The 21,300-nt window shown below is 38.6% G+C and overlaps 1 protein-coding gene across 1 annotated transcript in view; it reads right to left on the bottom strand.

The window, feature by feature from the left end:
* Positions 1-6,523: 6,523 nt before the first annotated feature.
* LOC126335572 (ribonuclease Z, mitochondrial) overlaps positions 6,524-21,300 on the bottom strand; it is a 108,908-nt gene continuing 94,131 nt past the window's right edge. The window contains exons 9-11 of the mRNA XM_049999001.1: positions 16,224-16,413; positions 9,950-10,173; positions 6,524-6,733 (exon numbers count right to left, since the gene is read on the bottom strand). Coding sequence (XP_049854958.1) covers positions 6,584-6,733; positions 9,950-10,173; positions 16,224-16,413 — 564 coding nt within the window. The 3' untranslated portion in view covers positions 6,524-6,583. The remainder of the gene's footprint in view (positions 6,734-9,949; positions 10,174-16,223; positions 16,414-21,300) is intronic.

Here is a 21,300-nt window from a genome sequence, read left to right as displayed (position 1 = left end):
AGTTGGGGAGGGGGGGGTTTCCTTGTGAAGGGTGTGATTGTGTTAGGTGCATATGGAAACACTAAGTGCAGAAAAGGTTGTGTTCTGAGTACAGTAGAGGAACAGTTTGGAGATGACTGCTAGTATTTATATAACAATGTACCCTGTCATAAAGCAGTAAATGTGAGGCAATGGTTTGTGGACAATGACATTCTTGAAATGCACTGGCCTGGCCTGGCCTGGCCATGGTCCCAATCTGAACCCAATGGTACTCCTTTTGGATGCATTAGAAGTTCAACAGTGCTCCAGGCATCATGTTCAACATCACTACCTTCTCTGGTTTCAGCTCTTGAGGAAAAATGGACTGCCTGCCATTCACCCACAGACATTCAGATACCGTATTGAAAGGGTCCCCAGCAGTGTCCCAGCATCATAAAGGTGAAGGGTGGACACACTTTGTACAAATGTTCACTAGCACGTGTCTACATACTTTTCATTGGATAGAGTATGTGGCACTGTGTGTGCTCTCTAATGGCATTTGTGGCTAATAATGAAAGTGGTCTGAGGATGAAATGTGCAATTCACAACCAATATATTAGAAGTAAAAACAATCACCAAATAAATATCTTTACTTGAGAGTTCAGAATCGAACATTATATGGTGATGCACAAGTCTGTAAAAGGTTACTTTAAGACTTCAGGTAGGAAAACCCCTATCCAGAAACCACCACACACCTAAAATAATACTTCAATACCTACTTCTACTCTTTACCAGAATATTTTGACTCACAAATGACAATTCCACACATTGTAATATATACATTACATACATTCCGACTTTGCCTGTATTTTGGCAACTGATAATGTGTATTGTAAGTTATATGAAAGTATTATTTGAAGTACATGCTACGTTAAAACAGCAGCTGAACGGTGGAAGTGGAGCAGTGGTCTTTTCCAGAGTAGCTGCTTAGTTTTTGAAGTAGTTCCCCCAATTAACAGCATGTGTAGATGAGTACTAGTCGTAATTTGTTGTTGAGTATACTTTACTACAGAAGCAGCCTAGAGGGGCTGTTTCACCTACCAATGTGTAAGTTATTTAGTTTCACTTCCCTGAGAGCTCTCCTTCATGATGGTATTCAAGTAAGGTGATGTATGAATGAATTTATATTCCACTTAATAAATCTATTGTAGTATACATTCTGCACGGCAAACTAACAACAACTGTAGTATAGATTACACCTACCCACTCTTGACTACAACCCTGCTCAATACAATTCTGAACCACCGGACAGACAATCAGCTCTGATTTCTTTGCCTCTATATTAAAGTATTCAGAATGTGCTTCCTTATCAGTATTGTGTTCTTTACAGGAATTTGTTAAAAATTTTACCTTCATAAATGTACTGGTCATAAAGGAAATTTGAAATAAAGAAAAAGAATATACATTTTTTCAGTGTATCATTAAGAGCCCTTCGCAATAACTGAGATGCTACGCTTGGACCCTTTGAAGAAATACGTCGAACTTTTAAGTGAATCCAAATAATACAGTGTTACTGTCATTTTCTCTGTAGAAATGTAATGTATTTATAATTATAATTAGTGTTTGGTTTCTTTACTATTGGTTCAGTCATGAGCATCCTCAGAAATTTATTCAGGGGGCAGCAAGACTATAAATTGCCATTTTTATGTAAATGAGTTGCTCAGTTATCCCAGAGAATTTATGGTTAGCCAGGGTGTATGGCAATTCTGTAATGAATAGAAACTCGGTACTCCAGATTCCAGGTTGACACCTATGGGTTCAATCAAACAGACCAAACTTTCGAAGTATTATGACATGCAATAAAAATGTTAAAACATTCAGTCACTTATTTGGTGTCATCCAACTTCTGGTTGGTTCGATGTGGCCTAGCACCTGCCACAAATGCGTCTCCCATGCTGACTACTTCGTCTCAGAGTAGCACTTGTACACAACATCCTCTTATCTGTTGGACATAATCTCTGCACGCTGCTATAGTTTTTAACCTCTAAAATTTCCTCCAGTACCATAGAAAGTCATTCTCTGCTGTCATAATGTATGCCCTATCAACCATCCCTTCTTCTTGTCAATGTTTCCCACATTTCTCTCATTGGGATTGGTTGAACCTCCGCATTCCTTATCTGCTCTGTCCAACTAATTTTCTACATCTCAAATGCTTTGCTTCTTTTCTTTTCACTTTTCCTGCAAGCAGGCAGTTACTAGCATGCAATTCTGAGCTTCAAATGTACATTCTCAGAAATTTCTCTCTCAAATTAAGGCCAATGATGATCGATTCCAGTAGGCTTCTTTTGGCCAGGAATGCCTTCTTTGCCTATATGTCCACTTTTTATGTCGTCCTCACTTCATGCAGTGTTGTTTTGCTTCCAAGGTGACATAATTCCTTCATGGAATTTACTTCATAGCTCCTGATGTTTATAGGTTTCTCACTAATCTCATTTTTACTCCTCATTACTTACGTCTTTCTTCATTTTATTCTCACTCCACATTTTGAGATCAGTAAACTGTTCATTCCCTTTGTGTGTCCTCACTGAGTTTGGCAATGTCATCAGACAATCTTATGGATATACTACTGATATAAATTACTTAAAAGATTATTTCCACAATATATCTTTTGACTTTTCATTGGTGGTGTCATCCACTGATTACATTTTCTTTCTTTTCCCACCTTCAGCTGACGACAAAAATCTGTGAAACCAACAATTACAATTTTCAGAGTTTCATCTTCCATTTTTACTAATGTGCGAACTCACTGGTACAACGTTGTGCACCTACAAACAGACTGTTTCATTCTGCACAGTTCTGTGCACTTCTACGTTGACCTATGCCACGTGTTTGTACATGGCGTGCCAAATTCACACTCACAAATAATATGGCTAATATCTGGTCTAAAATGCATCTCAGAATGAGATAAAAACTGAAACAACCATCATTTTGTGACTTTGGATACCAGATGGATTAAATAAAAGGTTGCGAACCTAGGTGTTTTCTTTGATTTAACGAAGGCTTTTGACTGTGTTGACCACAAAATATTACTGCAGAAGTTGGACCATTATGGAGTAAGGGGAGTAGCTTACAATTGGTTCGCCTCTTACTTTAAGAACAGAAAGCAGAAGGTAATTCTCCGCAATATTGAGAGTGGTAGTGATGTTCAGTCCCAATGGGGCACTGTTAAGTGGGGCGTTCCCCAAGGGTCGGTGGTGGGGCCACTGCTTTTTCTTATTTATATAAATGATATGCCTTCTAGTATTACAGGTGATTCAAAAATATTTCTGTTTGCTGATGACACCAGCTTGATAGTGAAGGATCTTGTGTGTAATATTGAAACAGTATCAAATAATGTAGTTCATAAAATAAGTTCATGGCTTGTGGAAAATAATTTGATACCGAATCACAGTAACACTCAGTTTTTGCAGATTCTAACTCACAATTCAACAAGAACCGACATTTTGATCACACAGAATGGGCTTATTGTAAGCGAGACGGAACAGTTCAGATTCCTAGGCGTTCGGATAGATTGTAAGCTGTTGTGGGAAGCCCATGTCCAGGATCTTGTTCAGAAACTAAATGCTGCTTTACCATTAGAACAGTATCTTAAATAAGTGACAGTTCTACATGAAATGACTTTGCATATTTTCATACGCTTATGTCGTATGGTATTATTTTTTGGGGTAATTCTTCTGATTCAAAAAGGCATTTTTGGCTCAAAAACAGGCTGTTCGAGCTATATGTGGTGTAAGTTCGAGAACCTCTAGTCGACCCGTACTTGTCAATAGTCTGGGAATTCTGACATTGCCCTCACAGTATATATTTTCTTTTATGTCGTTTGTTGTTAGCAATATTAGCCTATTCCCAAGAGTTAGCAGCTTTCACTCAGTTAATACTAGGCAGAAATCCAATCTGCATGTGGAATGCACTTCCTTGACTATTGTGCAGAAAGGAGTGCAGTATTCTGCTGCATCCATTTTCAATAATCTACCACAAGAACTCAAAAATCTTAGCAGTAGCCCAAACTCTTTTAAGTCTAAACTGAAGAGTTTCCTCGTGGCTCACTCCTATTCTGTCGAGGAAAACCTGGAAGAGCTAAAAAATTAAGCCAATTCCAGTGTTACATGGTTGATTTTCTTTATTTAAACTTACGACTTGTCACCTGAATGTTTTTTTTTATATTTCATTTTATCTGTTTCTAATATCTTGTTATAATTTCATGTATTGACTTCCATGACCATGGAGACTTCTTAATTTGGCCCCACGAAACAATAAATAAACCAATACATTATGCACTAAGTCCATGACACTAAGGAGTGTCAATACATGAATAAAGAATCATAATATATCCATCTGAAAGCAAGGAAAAATGTATTACATGTAGAAAGAAAAATACACTACAAAATGAAATGCCTGATCTCTAGCTGAAGAAATTTTTCATGAATAGTATAGTTTTAACTCAATTGCCTTACTCAAGAGTTTTTCTCAACCAGAATCTTGTACATGAATAAACAAGTCTGTGATCACATAACCTCAGTTACATGTATTGTGTGTTTTTCCATTGCTTTACACCTCTTACATCAAACCGGCAGGAACAGAAATTAAGCTTCAACTTTGTCTCCAGTAACCACATTGCATATTAGTTCATATGTGCAGAATCTCTACTTTATAATTTCATCTTTCACTAGTGCTGTCACAGTTATTATATTTTTAGAACAAACTTGCCACAACTTTAAGAAGACGGTCCTATCTCATATGAAACACTAGTAATCTTTGAAACATTGGGAATTGGAAGGAACCGGTAATTTAGTCAACTGAGCCCATGGTACAGTTTAGCATGTATCCATGTCAATTACTAAGAACACAAGGAAAAATTATGTACATATTTTACTTGCTGAAGGATACTCAGACTGTCACTGAATATTAATGCAGTAAACCTGTTCTAAACCTACAGGTCACTTTGAACATCACAGTTCTTTACTACGAATGGTCCTATTGCAGCTACTACATCCTTCCTTTCCTATGACCTCTAAAGTGCTTCATCAAATTAGTAATTGGGAACCTATGATTCAATTTATTTTAACCAATTACACAAAATGACTTCTCTTTAATGGACCTCCAATGTGGCAGTACTTGCAAACATTTTGTTCTTGTTGGACGCAAATTGCAATAAAAGAACCATAAAATATGGTACTGTATTTCCAGAATCATGAAAAAAGTAGGTCATATGTGTGGTCTGTTTTACATCAGCCCATTACAATACATAGGTAATGGCATGCTGCTGGTCAGACATGATTAGTAATGAATCCTTAAGGCTGGAGAGGTGGCTCGATGTTAACAAGTGCTAATGGTTTAAAATCATGTTGTTACTTTTACTGGCCTTGTTGCTAAGGAGTACTGGTCTATAGAATGTAATGCACATATGCATCAAGCAGCACTAAAGAAGAAATTTCTTGTAAATGAAGATATAGCTTGCACTGGATAGACATGTGTTAAATATCTATAGACCAATGTTATTTCCAAACTATTCCGATTCTGAATCATCTCTTTGACTGGGAGGAAGAAGGGGCTTTTTAGAATAATAATTCTTCACACTAATTTAGTTCTTAAGGCAGTGATTTTCAGGTGATTATTTCTTATGTGTATTTTTGTACCAAGAAATCAGTTGTTAACTAGAATATTCTTCCTCGTTCCACGTCAGAAAGCCTAGTACTTACTCAGACCCATGTTACAGATTTCTTCTCTTTTAACTAGTCTAATTTTCTGACACCAAGGTAAATATTAGTAACAATATTGTATGATATTATTATGGAAAGGATGTCACCACATAGAGGAGATGTAGAATTGCAGACAGACACAGTAAAAAGACTACTATACATCTGAGTCTTTGACCAGAGGGCCTTCTTCTAAAGTAGAAAACACACAGACAGATATGCAAGCACAACTTACACACACATGACCACTGTCAGTGGCCACTGAGGCTGGACTGCATAGGGTATCTGCTTGATGGGAAAGCAATCTGTGGGTGGAGGGGACAGGGGGGGGGGGGGGTGGAGAGGGGAAGGGAAGTGATAGTTGGGGAGTGGGGAGGGGAAGGGGGTGCAGCGATAGCAGGGGGGCGGGGGGGGAGCATAGTGCTCTTGTGGGAGCAAGGTGGGGACAGGGTAGTGTTGCTAGGTGCAGTTGAGAGGGTTCAAGGGAGAGAAGCAGACAAGGTGAAAAATTAGTCTATTGTTTCACAGGTGGCCCTACCTTCGGTGAGATAGGATATGTCTTTGACTGGACTGAAGTAGGTGGCAGTGGGAGGATGCATGGGACAGGTCTTAAGTCCAAGTCTGTGTGTGGTTGGGGAAGATAGTAGTTAGAATATTAATCATTTCAGGGTATGACAAGGGGTCATCTAAACCCTAGCAGAGAATGTGATTCAGTTGCTCCAGCCCTGGTAAATGTAGTAGGTCTGTGAGCCAGGGTTTGTTGGCTAAGAGGGATATGATTCTTAAGACAAGAGATATGAAAACAAAAGTTTCTCATAAATACAAAACAGATTTTAGAGCTTTATTTCTGGTATGAACAAACATGCCATTCATGATTCTGACTGCTTTTGCTGAGCAGCACGCTCAGCTCGCAGTTGACGTCGTACAGCTCGCTGTTCCAGTTCTTCGTAATCTTCAGCAAACATCAGCTTCAGAACAGGATAAAACAATGGTAGCACTGGCAAGTCTCCCAGTCGAACCTGAGAAAAGACTTACAGGTTAATCTTCAGCTGCAGGCTCTTAAACGTAGCAAAAAAAGTCATTAAAAGGATAATTAACTTAAGGAAATGGTAAAATTAAAGAGACAAAGTGGCTAGCCATTAATTACCTTCAGGAGACCTTATTCTAAATACTGCTGATGAATGCATTAGAAAGTAGAAAAAATTACTTTCAGGTGGCAGAATTCTAAACACTGCCGATAAACACATTAAAAGTAGGGAAAAGGCTATCACCTACCATTTGGAACTATTAATTCCTTGCCCTGGGAGGAAAGGGAGACAGATCTGGTAATGTTTGGAAGAAGGAGTAGATCATCCCGACTCCAGGTTGAGAGAGATCCACATGCCATGAGGAGAAGGGGAGAGGAAGATAAAGGGTGAAGCGTCAAGAGAGTAAGAAGCCATAGACAGTACACTGGTAAATGCCGTGTCAAGGTCGGTCAGTAAACAAGTCAAAGCCAGCTATTCAATCATTTCATGATTAAAGTGGCACTGAAATGGAGGATGATAGAGACAAACCAAACACCAAGTACTGTTTTCTAAATTTGTTTTATGGCAGAAGGAGGTGTAGTAAAGGAATTTATTGTAAATTAAGATATAATTGCAGTGTTGTTATTTAGAAGTGTGATGTTAGGAATTTATTGACCAGTGTTTCCTCTGAACTCAGCTCCAAAACTGGCAGTTGACCTTCAACATAAACAAAAGTAATGTATTGTCTACAAGTATGTAGAAATCCCCGATACTTTTTAATCGTCACATAAATACTAAAATGAAATATGATATTGAAGTAAGCGACCGTGGGATAGAAATCCAACTAAACTGTTTAACAGAGGGAAGAAGACCGGACCTGATGAGATATCTATATGACATAACAAAGAGTAAGCAGGAGAACTTGTTCCTCTTCTAGTGGCAGCCTACCACAGGTCGCTGGAGCAAAGAAGCATTCCAAGTCATGATCTATGGAACAAGTACTAATCTAATCTACAGCTCGTTGTTCAAGGGTACAGATCTGTGTTACTTCACATGACTCAGCGATGACTGAAATCGGAGAAAGTGGTTGGTTACTATGTAATTTCAATAAGAAATTACATGTATTTATCAAAGATAATTGGAGGAATTGCATAATACTTCAAAGCAATGTTTTTGCTCCCAAACTGGTGACAAACTATACAGTAAGATATCCTGTAGTGACATTTGAAATAATTATTCACAGTGTGAACACATTATAAAAAGTTGCACTTTGATAAGTATTCTGGCAAAGAAAAGCTACACAAAACAACAAACAAAATTTAATTACAACAAGATGGTAACAAACGATGTCTGTGGCACTTTACCAAATGGCTTGCAAGACTGTAAATTTGGAAAAGGACACGCTATAAAATCATAAACCACCTCAAAGTACAACAGCTACTTACAATAACAAAATCACACATCAATCATATTTCTTACAAGGAAGTGAATGGCAGCAGTACCTAAAAATAGACATGTGCAGCACCCCAGTGTTCTATATGATTACTTGGGAAGAAAAAGACTATCCTAGATCATGGAGATAAATATAATACTAAGGAAAGACAAAAATATAGATAAAGAAAATGTCTTTACAAAATAGCAGCACAGATAGCTATTTCCAAACAGTCATAAGGAAGTAAGTGAAAAAAAAGGGATTCATTCTGGTAACGGAATGAAGCTACATTACCAAAATAAATCGGAAGAAATGAAAATAAGTGCAAAGACTGAAGACTTCATATGGAGAAACATGTATCTCAATGTCCAATATAAATAAAACACATTATACAAGGGGTATATGGGGTGTTCAAAAAGTCTCCGCAGTGTCGTATGATTGTTAGCCGCGCGTGCCATATGCCGCAGTGAATATACCGAAATGAAACTCAGTGAAATAAAAGTTACTAATTTATTGGATATTCATTTTTACTTACAAATTTTCACTTTAAATGTTGGCAGTGTCCCCCCCAGTTGTTGATTACACAATTCAATTCATCTAATCATGTTCCAAACACAAGCTGTAACATTTGTTCTGTAACAGAAGCAGTGAAAGTGGATATTGCAGTTTTCAGTTCATCGATGCATTTTGGACGCTTTTTATAGACAGCTGCTTTTGCTGCACCCCAGAAGAGAAAGTCAGGTGGTGTTAGGTCAGGCGATCGTGGAGGCCAAAGTTCCTGTGAAATTATGCGATCACCAAAAACATCAGCAAGCAGTAACATTGAAATGCGAGCTGTATGCATGGTTGTACCATCTTTTTGAAAATAACTGTTCAGTATTTTTTATTTCACTTAACACAAGTTTCCTATGAATGGGTAAAGAATATCACTGCAATATAGTTGTGTGTTTATTGTTTCGTTGAAAAATACGGGACCCACAATCCAACATCTAGAAATTGCAATCCAAAGTCCTATTTTCACAGAATGAAGTGGTTCCTCATGAATACACAATGGATTTACTACACGAGAGTTCACATACCCGGATAAATGAAACCATGCCTCATCAGTGAAAAATGTTTCATTAAGCATATCCCTTCAATTTTGTTGGACGAAATTTTTTGAACCATTGAAAATAATGCAGTCTCTTGCCATGATCAGTATTTTTTAGTTCTTGAATGACCGTCACTTTGTATGGGAAAAGTTCTAATTTTTTCCTTACAGCTGTGTGGGCGGTTCTGACACTAAACATCGATTTCTTGGGCGAGTTTTCTTACTGACTTGTTTGGACTCCGTGCGTTTTATAGGAAATATACAGTAGTTTATCCTCAGACAAAACGCTAGGATGACCACTTGTCAGTGCATCTGTCACTGAACCTGTACTTTGAAATTTGTTAATCAAATCTCTCACAGTATCACAATAAGGGAGTGTTGTCTCTGGGAAAACTAAATTAAATGTTTGACAAACTGAAACTGTGTATTTACTGCCAGCTTTGAACAATTGTTTGACTAAAAACACACATTCTTCAATAGTTAGCATTTTAACAGTGACAAAAACGAAACAAACGAACAAAGGAACTAAACTTAAACGTTCACGTCAACACGTAACAACACACACCAATGATACTACTGACGCTGGCCGAGATATCATACAGCATGCGCGGCTAACAATCATATGGCACTGTGGAGAGACTTTTTGCACATCCTGTATAAGCAGCTGTTCTGAGTCTTATACATGTATGTACAACAAATTACACACCTGCATGTTGTCAAAAGCGATGCCCACATTAGATGTAAAATTGTTGTTAAAACGTGGTAATTTTGCATATCTTTGGCTGAAATGGGTCAAAATAGTGAATTTTGCACCCATTTTCTGACCAGTTTCTATTGCTTCTGATGTTGTAGAGTGCATCTTTAAGCGTGCCTCAGACTCTAGCTCATCTTCCATGGTAGCTTCATGGATCAGAAGATCACTGTTCTGACCTATGGACAGCATAATTTTTTTTTTTCAATCATGAATCCATATATTAAACTACACTGTAAATATTGAATAAAAAAGAAATTGTGTATATCAACTTATTTATCTGAATATAAAATGATCTGAATGTAATGATGATCCCTTTTTTAAAGTGGTTTCTCAAAAAAAAATTTTATTCTTAACATATTCTGACTAATCAAAACTACAAAGTGTTTTATAGATATAAAGTATCAACCTAAAAAGTTAAAATTATACCTATGGCAAACTTATGCAATCTATTAATTTTCTACATTTTTCTAGTACAAGCAGAAATAAAGTACATAAAAAGAAAGTACTTGCATGAATTTTTATCTTCACTTGCTTTATTGCTTACTACTACAATCAGTCATTTTAATGACAATAATACCAATAACAACAACAACAACAACAACAACAATAATATCACACCACCACCACCACGTCCAATTCCATGGGAACGATTCTGTCCCATGACCCTGATGTAATCCAGGACAGAAAGAAGTTTAGCATTGGCCATAATATCAGCTGTCTTTTTTTCTGGAGATCTAGATTTCCACTGAGAGTGCAGCTATCATCAGTGTGCTACAGGTAGTCAAATAGTCTCACATAATTACAGCAACACGGATTCCAATATAACTTAGGCATGTACAAGTTTTAGTTGGACGAATGCTTGTACATGCCTATGTTATATTGGAATATGTTTTTGTTACAATTACGTCATTCTATATGGTTATATTAAAAACAAAGATGATGTGACTTACCAAACAAAAGCACTGGCAGGTCGATAGACACACAAACACAAACATACACACAAAATTCAAGCTTTTGCAACCAACGGTTGCTTCGTCAGGAAAGAGGGCAGGAGAGGGAAAGACGAAAGGATGTGGGTTTTAAGGGAGAGGGTAAGGAGTCATGTCTGCTTGTGTCTGTGTATGTGTCTCCTTCCCTCTTTCCTGACGAAGCAATCGTTGGTTGCGAAAGCTTCAATTTTGTGTGTCTATCAACCTGCCAGCGCTTTTGTTTGGTAAGTCACATCATCTTTGTTTTTAGATATATTTTTCCCACGTGGAATGTTTCCCTCTATTATATTCTATATGATTACCTATAAATGCTGATCAAACAATGAAACATCCATGCTGGAATATCAACAATATAAGTAAAAGGAGGATTGCTACTCACTGTCAAGATGACACATTGAGCTGCAGACAGGCACAGTTAAAAGACTGTTACACATTTAGCTTTCGGCCAAAGCCTTCTTCGTAAAAGGAACACACACACACAAGCAGTCAGACACCACACCCACACGGCTACCATCCATGCCAGCTCATACTGGAACCCCGGTCCGAGCTGCCAGAGCTGGCAGTCGTGTGTGAGAGGTATGCTTGCTTGTGTGAATGAATGTGAATGTATGTTTCCTTTTCTGAATAAGGCTTTGGTCGAAAACTAAAAGTGTAACAGTCTTTTAATTGAGCCTGTCTGCAGCTCAATGTGTCGTATTCACAGTGAGTAGCAAATCCTCCTTTTCCTTATAACAATATTAGAGAAGGAAAGTTGCTACTCACCATATAACAGAGAGGCTCTGAGCCACTACAGGCACAACAAAAAGATTCACACATTTATAGCTTTCGGCCATTAAGACCTTTGACACACACACACACACACACACACACACACACACACACACACACCTTGCACACACATTTGCAGCCTCAGATAACTGAAACCACACTGCGAGCAGCAGCACCAGGGCATGATGGGAGTGGCGACTGGGTGGGGGTAAGGAGGAGGCTGGGGCGGGGAGAGGGAGGGATGGTATGGTGGGGGTGGCGGACTGAAGTGCTGCAGTTTAGACGGAGGGCAGAAGAAAATGTGGGGAGGGGGGGGGGGGAGTAGTGGAAAGGAGAGAAATAAAAATAAATTAAAAGACTGGGTGTGGCAGTGAAATGACGGCTGTGTGATGCTGGAATGGGAACAGGGAGAGGCCTGGATGGGCGAGGACAGTGACTAACGAAGGTTGAGGCCAGGAGGGTTACAGGATGTATTGCAGGGAAAGTTCCCACCTGCGCAATTCAGAAAAACCTGGTGTTGGTGTGACATATGTCCTGTCCACTTTCCTTTCCACCCCTCCTACAGTGGTATTCCGCTGTCCACCGTACCTTCACAATCTGCTCATCCATCCTTACAATCACTTACCTCATGGCTCATACCCCTGTGATTCACCTAGATGCAAGACCTGTCCCATATATCCTCCTACCACCACCTACTGCAGTCCGGACACTAACATGACCTATCCCGTCGAAGGCAGGGCTACCTGTGAAACCAGTCGTACAAGCTTAGCTGCAACCACTGTGCTGCATTCTATGTAGGCATGACAACCATCAAGCTGTCTGTCCGCATGAATGGCCACCGACAAACTGCAGCCTAAAAAAAAGTGGACCACCCAGCTGCTGAACACGCTGCCAAACATGTCTCAATGACTGCTTCACAGCCTGTGCCATATGGATCCTTCCCACCAAAATCAGTTTTACTGAATTGCGCAGGTGGGAACTTTAGCTGCAATATGTCCCATATTCCAGTAACCCTCCTGGCCTCAACCTTCATTAGTCACTGTCCTCACCCATCCAGCCCCCTCCCTGTTCCCATTCCAGCACCACACAGCCGTCATTTCACTGCCACACCCAGTCTTTTAATTTATTTTTATTTCTCTCCTTTCCGCTACCCCCCCCCCCCCCTCCCGCCCCTTCACACCTGCCCTCCGTCTAAACTGAAGCACTTCCCTGCCCACCAACCCCACCATACTATACCTCCCCCTCCCCGCCCCAGCCTCCTCCTCACCCCCACCCAGTCGCCACTCCCATCATGCCCTGGTGCTGCTGCTGGCAGTGTTGTTTCAGTTATCTGGGACTGCAGGCTTGTGTGCAAGTTGCGTTTGTATGATTGTGTGTATGTGCACGTGTGTGTTTGTGTGTCTATTGCTGACAAAGGCCTTGATGGCCGAAAGCTATAATTGTGTGAATCTTTTTGTTGTGCCTATTGCGACTCAGCATCTCCGCTACATGGTGAGTAGCAACTTTCCTTCTCTAATATTGTTACATTCCATCCTCGATTTTCCTTTGTTTGATTTTCCTTATAACACACAGACAAGAACTGCACTGTCAGCTGCAGTAAAATAAGACAGATGATATTATAACCAATTCTGACCTTCACTCTGTCCTGGAATAATAATAACAACAAAATAATAATAATAATAAAACCACACAATATCCACCAGTACATCAACGCATATAAGACTTACCAAGCGGGAAAGCGCCGGCAGACAGGCACAGGAACAAAACACACAAACACACACACAGAATTACGAGCTTTCGCAACTGGCAGTTGCTTCGTCAGGAAGGAAGGAAGGAGAGGGGAAAATGAAAGGATGTGGGTTTTAAGGGAGAGGGTAAGGAGTCATTCCAATCCCGGGAGCGGAAAGACTTCCCTTAGGGGAAAAAAAGGACAGGTGTACACTCGCGCGCGCACACACACACACACACACACACACACACATATCCATCCGCACATACACAGACACAAGCAGAAATATGTCTGCTTGTGTCTGTGTATGTGCGGATGGATATGTGTGTGTGTGTGTGTGTGTGTGTGTGTGTGTGTGTGTGTGTGTGTGTGTGTGTGTGTGTGAGTGTACACCTGTCCTTTTTTTCCCCTAAGGGAAGTCTTTCCGCTCCCGGGATTGGAATGACTCCTTACCCTCTCCCTTAAAACCCACATCCTTTCATTTTTCCCTCTCCTTCCCTCTTTCCTGACGAAGCAACTGCCAGTTGCGAAAGCTCGTAATTCTGTGTGTGTGTTTGTGTGTTTTGTTCATGTGCCTGTCTGCCGGCGCTTTCCCGCTTGGTAAGTCTTGGAATCTTTGTTTTTAATATATTTTTCCCATGTGGAAGTTTCTTTCTGTTTTATATATATATATACAGAAATCTGTAATTATTGATACATGTTCAATTACACGAAATTTCCTAAATGCAATGTAACAGATACCGTACAGTTAAAAGGAATTCATGCTTGATCAAGGTCCACATCACTTTCCATTTTTAACCAGACATAACAACTGAGAAAGGAAAGAAATAATAATAATAATAATAATAATAATAATAATAATAATAACCACCACCATCATAGTTAATTTCGTAGTTTAATCTGCACATTTAATGTGACTCTGTACTTTTCAAATGATGAATTTGGGGAAAAAAGCTCGTCTTATAGTTGAGTAAATATGATACTTTGTTTGCCCGCTTTGGCCAGTCCCAAATGGTCACTGAGGACAAAAATATATACTACATATGTAGAAAGCCAAGTTCATAACAGAAGTGAATATATGATCCAACAGTCCATTTTCTATTCGGAAAACTGGCAGACAAAGACAGAAATTCTTCTTATGTTTCACTGGAAAAATTGTATACACCAAGAGATATCACTTGTTATCATAATGTTTGTTGTACATTACAATGACATTCACCATACATGTACCGATACAAAAGTCATAATCAAATGTTTCATGTACAAGCCTGAAATGTAAGGCAGAGACAGAAATCTCACTTGCTCTTGAAACCATTCACCTTCATACTATCCACATTCTTAGCTACATACTAATACTCTCTTGCATAGGGGGAGATGATGTGTCTGAACTACATATTAGTACAGCCAATTTTTATTCATTGTATGTAAATAACAACACCAGGTCGCTGGCCAATTCAATGTGACAACATTGTTCATAGCTACTGTATTCCGATTCACTAACAATGGTGGTCCGTGCATGTCGAGGCACAGATGTGGACTCCAGAGTTGCTGGTTCCAAGTGACAATTGCAGTACACGCATAAGGGGCTTTGTGCTTAGAGAAAGCATGGATCCTCGAAATTATGTCTCTTACTTGATTATGTATATCATCATAATCAGCCATGACAACTTGAAACAAATGGAATAAAAATTCCCTAAATAACTCACTAAGACTACATTTAATGCTCGCAATGATTAAGACATTCACAGCTGTGTGCTGAGAACACCACTGAACGTTCCCTGGCTGTCATGGAGATTACACTGTCAGGTCTCAGGGCGAGCCTAAACTCAACTGACATCGATTGTGACTCCAAATATAATTTTTTAAATCCTACTTCAATTTTCGCAGACTGCTAATCTGTTATAACAGAACTGAATTGTATCTGTAAGATTATACTCCTGAACATCCTTTATGGCCAGAGCTGCAATTGAAGTAGCAATTCATTCACAACAGTCTTAATCAAAACACCACTAAAAATTCTCTATGTTTATTGTGTTTATTTTGCACTGTTGTATTAAATAAATCCTCCCGGAATGTTATGTAAAACTCTGCTCTACTGCTGAATTTGAAGGCAATTTGCTACACCTTACTGAGAGAAAAGGACTTCTACAATACAACTGTTACACAGGTACCCGTGGATGTGTTACAATGTTTCATCTCCTACGACATTTGAAGCTTTACTGAGCAAAGATCAACTTAATATTCTAGAAACAGTGTAGCCAGGCCTCCAAAGAATGTAACAATATCTATTTGACTACACTAATTGCTATGATGACATCTTGACATCACTGTCGCTGGGTGCCTCATGTGGAGATTAGCCCATCTTGGTTTCCAGCATGTTGACAAAGGTATTTGAGCTAGTTCACAAGTTCTATCTGAAGTTCACTGTACACAAGAATGAAAAACAAGAAAAACACAGTGTTAATGTTTGTGCGATGTACAGATTAATCCTTTTGCTTCTCTTGGTACCATAGGACACTGCAGTGAAAGTTATATTTCAACTCAAATGGCCTTTTGATGTTCATGGAAACAAAAGTGGGTAATTAACTGCAATAGCAGTTTACACCTGAATAAAGCTGGAAATAAGAGTGGTCATGATGATGTGTGTAAGGAAAGATTATGCATGTGATTAGCTGAGTTTGCCATTATCCCACATTCAGTTAGAACAACAATTATTAGAAAACTAAAATTAAGTTCTTACCTAACTTAATGAGCTGTGGACAAGGCATAGTATCTCCTGAGTACGTTATCTTCCAACCGGATGAATGAGTAAGTGCGACACCAAACGCATTTGGGCAGTGTTTGACAGGCACTGTGCTGATATCGTTCATTTCTAATGCTTCCATGAGCTTTTTGGAAGCTTCAGCATCCAGCCCAAATTTTTCCATTTCCTGCCAAAGATGACCATTCATTACGCAACTGCCTTCAACAGTAACTATGCACAAACAGAACAAACTAGAACAACACTGCACAGATCACTTCTTAAGAAATAATTACAAGAATGGAGTTTTATGAGACAATGATGTAAAATTACATCAATACTTTTAAACTAACAGAAATGAGGCAATAAAAATGCCCAATTCAAATAAGACGTAACAGGCTATATTCTTGTTGAAGGAATCATTCAACAGTTTGTTTAGTGCAATTTAAAGAAATATTGGGAATTCTAAATTATGACTGTTGATGGTGGTTTGCATTCTCTTCTTCCTAAATCTGGAATGTGTAACATACAAACAGATGTTTTTTTTCGCTTACTTTTGGCCAACAACACAATTTCTGATAATTCATTCATTCACACATTAGGTTCTCCAAAATTCTAATGTGAAGAAGAGTCTTCAGGTATGTAGAATGAGTCCAAAAGGCAGAAGCAGCCAATGTAGGCTACTTCTGTAAAGTATACTAACACTTACTTACAACTAGTGCTAATCTACTCAAACGGTGAATTACAGGAATTACTTAGAGGCATTTTTTAAATAATGTGCATTAAAGCCACTTCTCTCCCTCTTACATTACCCTGATGCTGTTTTTATTTGCTACTAATTTATGTTAAGTATTTACATATTTTTACTGATTTTAGAAGACTGTCAGCTTCCTATACATTGCAAAAGTTAAAACCTGTTTAAAATCATTATGTTAACAGGATATTACATCCACATATTAAAGTATTCTGATAACTTATGGATGCAGTGGCTAATAACATACTTTCTTACTTTACCTTGTAGTATCTGAGAACTGTCACATTTCTGTGCTACGTCTTGCTGGTGAGCTATTAAAGACTTTTGCATCACAGTATAAAACCTGCACTGGGAACTCTACAACAAGAACACAAAATGTGTGTGAAACACATTTATGCTCCTATTATTGTTGTAGTGAACTTCACAGTTAATCCCAAATTCACCATTATTATTAACCCCAAATATCATTAGAAGGAAAATACTTGGGGAGTTGAGTGTAAGAATCCCAAGATAACTACAACATGATCACTTATTGAATTTACACTACATGCTGCAGACTTCTGTAGAATAAATATTTTCTTAACCTGGCTACATTGTACTTGAAGATTATGCCACCAGACAGTACCCCGACTCTGTAGAATTAGAGCTCAAACCAGGCAGAGCTGAACTGTTTCTCGATTTATCCATGTGGCAGACTACATACTTCACACATGGACCTTCATTTATGGTGTGCGCACTGATCTCCACTTTTGATACCTGTATTTCATTTTCATTTGTTTGCAACTGAATAATGAGTTTTTCTATGTGGTCTTCAGTCCTAAGACTGTTTTGATACAACTCTCTAAGCTACCCTATCCTGTGCAACCAAGATATAATTAACAAATTCATTTCTGAAGGAATTAAACAAGCATTAATGCATTGGCATCTTACATGAGCTTGCCAAGGCCTTTGCTTTTATAGATCTTAAAATTTTATCAGAGTAAATCATTCCATTTGCATGGTTGGAAACACATCTCAACAACAAAAAAACTGAGAGTCGCATTAACAAGCAGTACTATACGAAATACTGTAAATTCAGAGTGCAGAAACATTATTTAGAGTGACCTGCAAGATTTTATATTTGTTTCACTCGTATTGATGACAAACTGAAGGACATTTCAGAAGCCGTGATATTCGCTGATTACTCATGTATACTGTTAAGGAAACCAAACATTAGTTTTATATAAAACTCATTGTTTATGGTAACTGGTTATGAACAGTAGATTAAAACATTGCAAAGTGGCAGGAATTAAGGAGATGGGCCCTGTATAAGTTGAAAGAAATAGACATTGTTGAGAGTTTCTGAGGGAGCATTAGGGAATGATGGACTAGAATGGGGGAAAGGAATACAGTGGAAGATGATTGGGTAGCCTTGAGAGATGAAATAGTGAAGGCAGCAGAGGATGAAATAGGTAAAAAGACCAGGCCTAGTAGATGTCCTTGGATATCACAGGAGATATTGATGAAAGGAGGGAATATAAAAATGCAGCCAATGAAGCAGATGAAAGATGATACAAATGTCTAAAAAATGAGTGACAGGAAAGTGCATAATGGCTAAGAGGACAAACGAAAGGCTTTAGAAGTATTCAACACAAGGAGAAAGATAGATACTGAGTACAAGAAAATTAAAAAGGCCTTGGAGAAAAGAGAAGCAGCTGAATGAATATCAAGAACTAGGATGGGAAACCAGTCTTAATAAAAAAAGGACAAGCTGAAAGGTGGAAGGAGTATATAGAGAATTTATACAAGAGAGATGAACTTGAAGGCAGTATCATGGAAAGGGAAGAGGATGTTGATCAAGGTGACATGGGAGATATGATATTGTGAGAAGAATCTAACACAGCACTGAAAGACTTAAGTCGAAACAAGGCCTCGAGAGTAGACAACATTCCATCAGAACTACTGATAGCATTGGGAAAGCCAGCAAAGACAAAACATTCCACCTGGTGTGCAAGATGCATGAGACAAGTTAAATACCCTCAGACTTCAAGGAGAATAAAATAATTCCAATTCTAAAAAAAACAGATGCTGACAGGTGTGAACATACCAAACCATCAATAAAACTATCAATTTAATAAGTCATGGTTGCAAAATACTAACACAGATTCTTTACAGAAGAATGGAAAAATTGGTACAAGCCAACTTTGAGGAAGTTCAGTTCGGATTCCACAAAAATTTAGGAAAACACAAGGAAATACTGACCCTGCAGCTTATTTTAGAAGCTGGGTTAAAGAAAGACAAACTTACAATTGTGGCATTTATAGACTTTGAGAAAGCTTTTGACAATGTTGACCAGGATACACTCTTTGAAATTTTGAGGATAGCTGGGCTACAATAGAGTGAGTGAAAGGCTATTTATAGCTTGTACAGAAGGCAGACCGCAATTATATGAGTTGAGGGGCATGAAAAGGAAGCAGTGGTTAAGAAGGGAGTGAGACAGCCTATCCCCGATATTATTCAGTCTGTGCATTGAGCACATAGTGCAGGAAACCAAAGAAAAATTTGGAGTAGGAATTGAAGTTCATGGAGAAGAAATAAAAGCCTTGAGGTTTGCCAATGACACTGTAATTCTGTCAGAGACTGCAAAGGAATTGGAAGAGTAGTTAAAAGGAATGGGCAGTGTCTTGAAAGGGAGATATAAGAAAAAGACAAAAGCGAAGAATCTAAGTCGTAAATAGGCACAACAACCCGTATTACACCACAAAGGACAGGGTTGTCTATGTCCAAGGCGTACCAAAAGTACCATGGTAAACACCGCCTATTTACATACAAGATAATGGAAACACACATTCCGAGCACTACTTCCTGCAGGGGGAGCTCGAGCCACGGCCTGCAGGAAGTATCACTACGCTAAAACCCGATTGGCTGGAGACGGCTATTTAGGGGCTAGAACCAGCCCCGAAGTTCAGTTCACTCCGGATGCCGACCTCGTGGACTTCGACCGCTGAAGATTATGTCTTCGTCTCTGAAATGTGTGGAAAATTAGAAGTGAACTTTTGTTTGCATCAATTAGGAGACTTCTACTGGCAGTTTGTGAAAAATTGCGAATTGTCAGTCACGACACTATGTGTGATGGGCAACAGGCCGATTCCATTTTTGAGGATTTCCGAAAAGCGTTTGACACAGTGCCCCATGGCAGACTGTAATTGAAGGTACAAGCATATGGAAAAGGTTCCCAGGTAAGTGAGTGGCTCGAAGACCTCTTAAGTATTAGAACCCAATATGTGAGGACAGGTGTTTATCAGAAACAAGGGTATCACCAGGAGTGACTTACAGAAGTGTAATAGGACCACTATAAGTTTCTCTACACATAAATGATTTGGCACACAGAGTGGGCAGCATTCTTTGGTTATTTGCTGATGATGCTCTGGTGTATGGGAAGATGTCAAAGTTTAATGACCACAGCAGGGTACAAAATGACTTCACACAAAATTCCTAGTTGGTGTGATGAATGGCAGCCAGCTCTAGATGTAGACAAATGTAAGTTAATGTGGATGAGTGGGGAAACAAACTCATTATGTTTGAATATAGCATTAGTAGTGTCCAGTTTGATAGTCACATTGTTTAAATATCTGGGTGTAGCATTGTAAAGCAATATGAAATGAAATGTGCATGTGAGGATTGTGATAAGGAAAGCAAATGATTGATTTACAGGGAGCATTTTATGAAATTGTGGTTCATCTGTGACAGAGTCTGTATAGAGGATGCTAGTGTGACCTATTCTTGAGTACTACTGAAATGTTTGAGGTCCATACTAGGTCATATTAAAGGAAGACACCAATGCAATTCAGAGAAATGCTGCTAGATTTGTTACCGGTAGGCTCAACCAGCATGGAGATGCTTTGTGAAGTTGAATTGGAATCCCTCGAGGGAAGATGACACTCTATTCACAAGGTACTATTGTGGAAATTTAGAGAACCAACATGTGAGGCCAACTGCAGAATGATCCTATTGCCGCCAACATATATTATGCGCAAGGACCATAATTTATTTATTTATTTAATTATGCATTTATTTTACCTGGCAAGATTAGGGCCTTCAGGCCCTCTCTTACACCTAACCAGGCATACTCAGATTGAACGAGTTACAGTTTCTACAGAACATTAAGGACATATAATGTATTATGCAGTATTGATGTTAAAGAAGAAAAATAGAGATTATAACAGTAGTACAATGATAATGATAACTATAACAATAAAAAATAATTATAACAATCAAGAATAATAATGACAATAATAATAATAATAATAGTAATGACTATGTATATGAAAGTAAACATACTTT

This window comes from Schistocerca gregaria, chromosome 2 (genome assembly GCF_023897955.1).
Source record: "Schistocerca gregaria isolate iqSchGreg1 chromosome 2, iqSchGreg1.2, whole genome shotgun sequence".
NCBI classification, from domain to species: Eukaryota; Metazoa; Arthropoda; class Insecta; order Orthoptera; family Acrididae; genus Schistocerca; species Schistocerca gregaria.
Note: the sequence above shows the minus strand (reverse complement) of the source record. Positions and strands in the feature narration are given on the sequence as shown.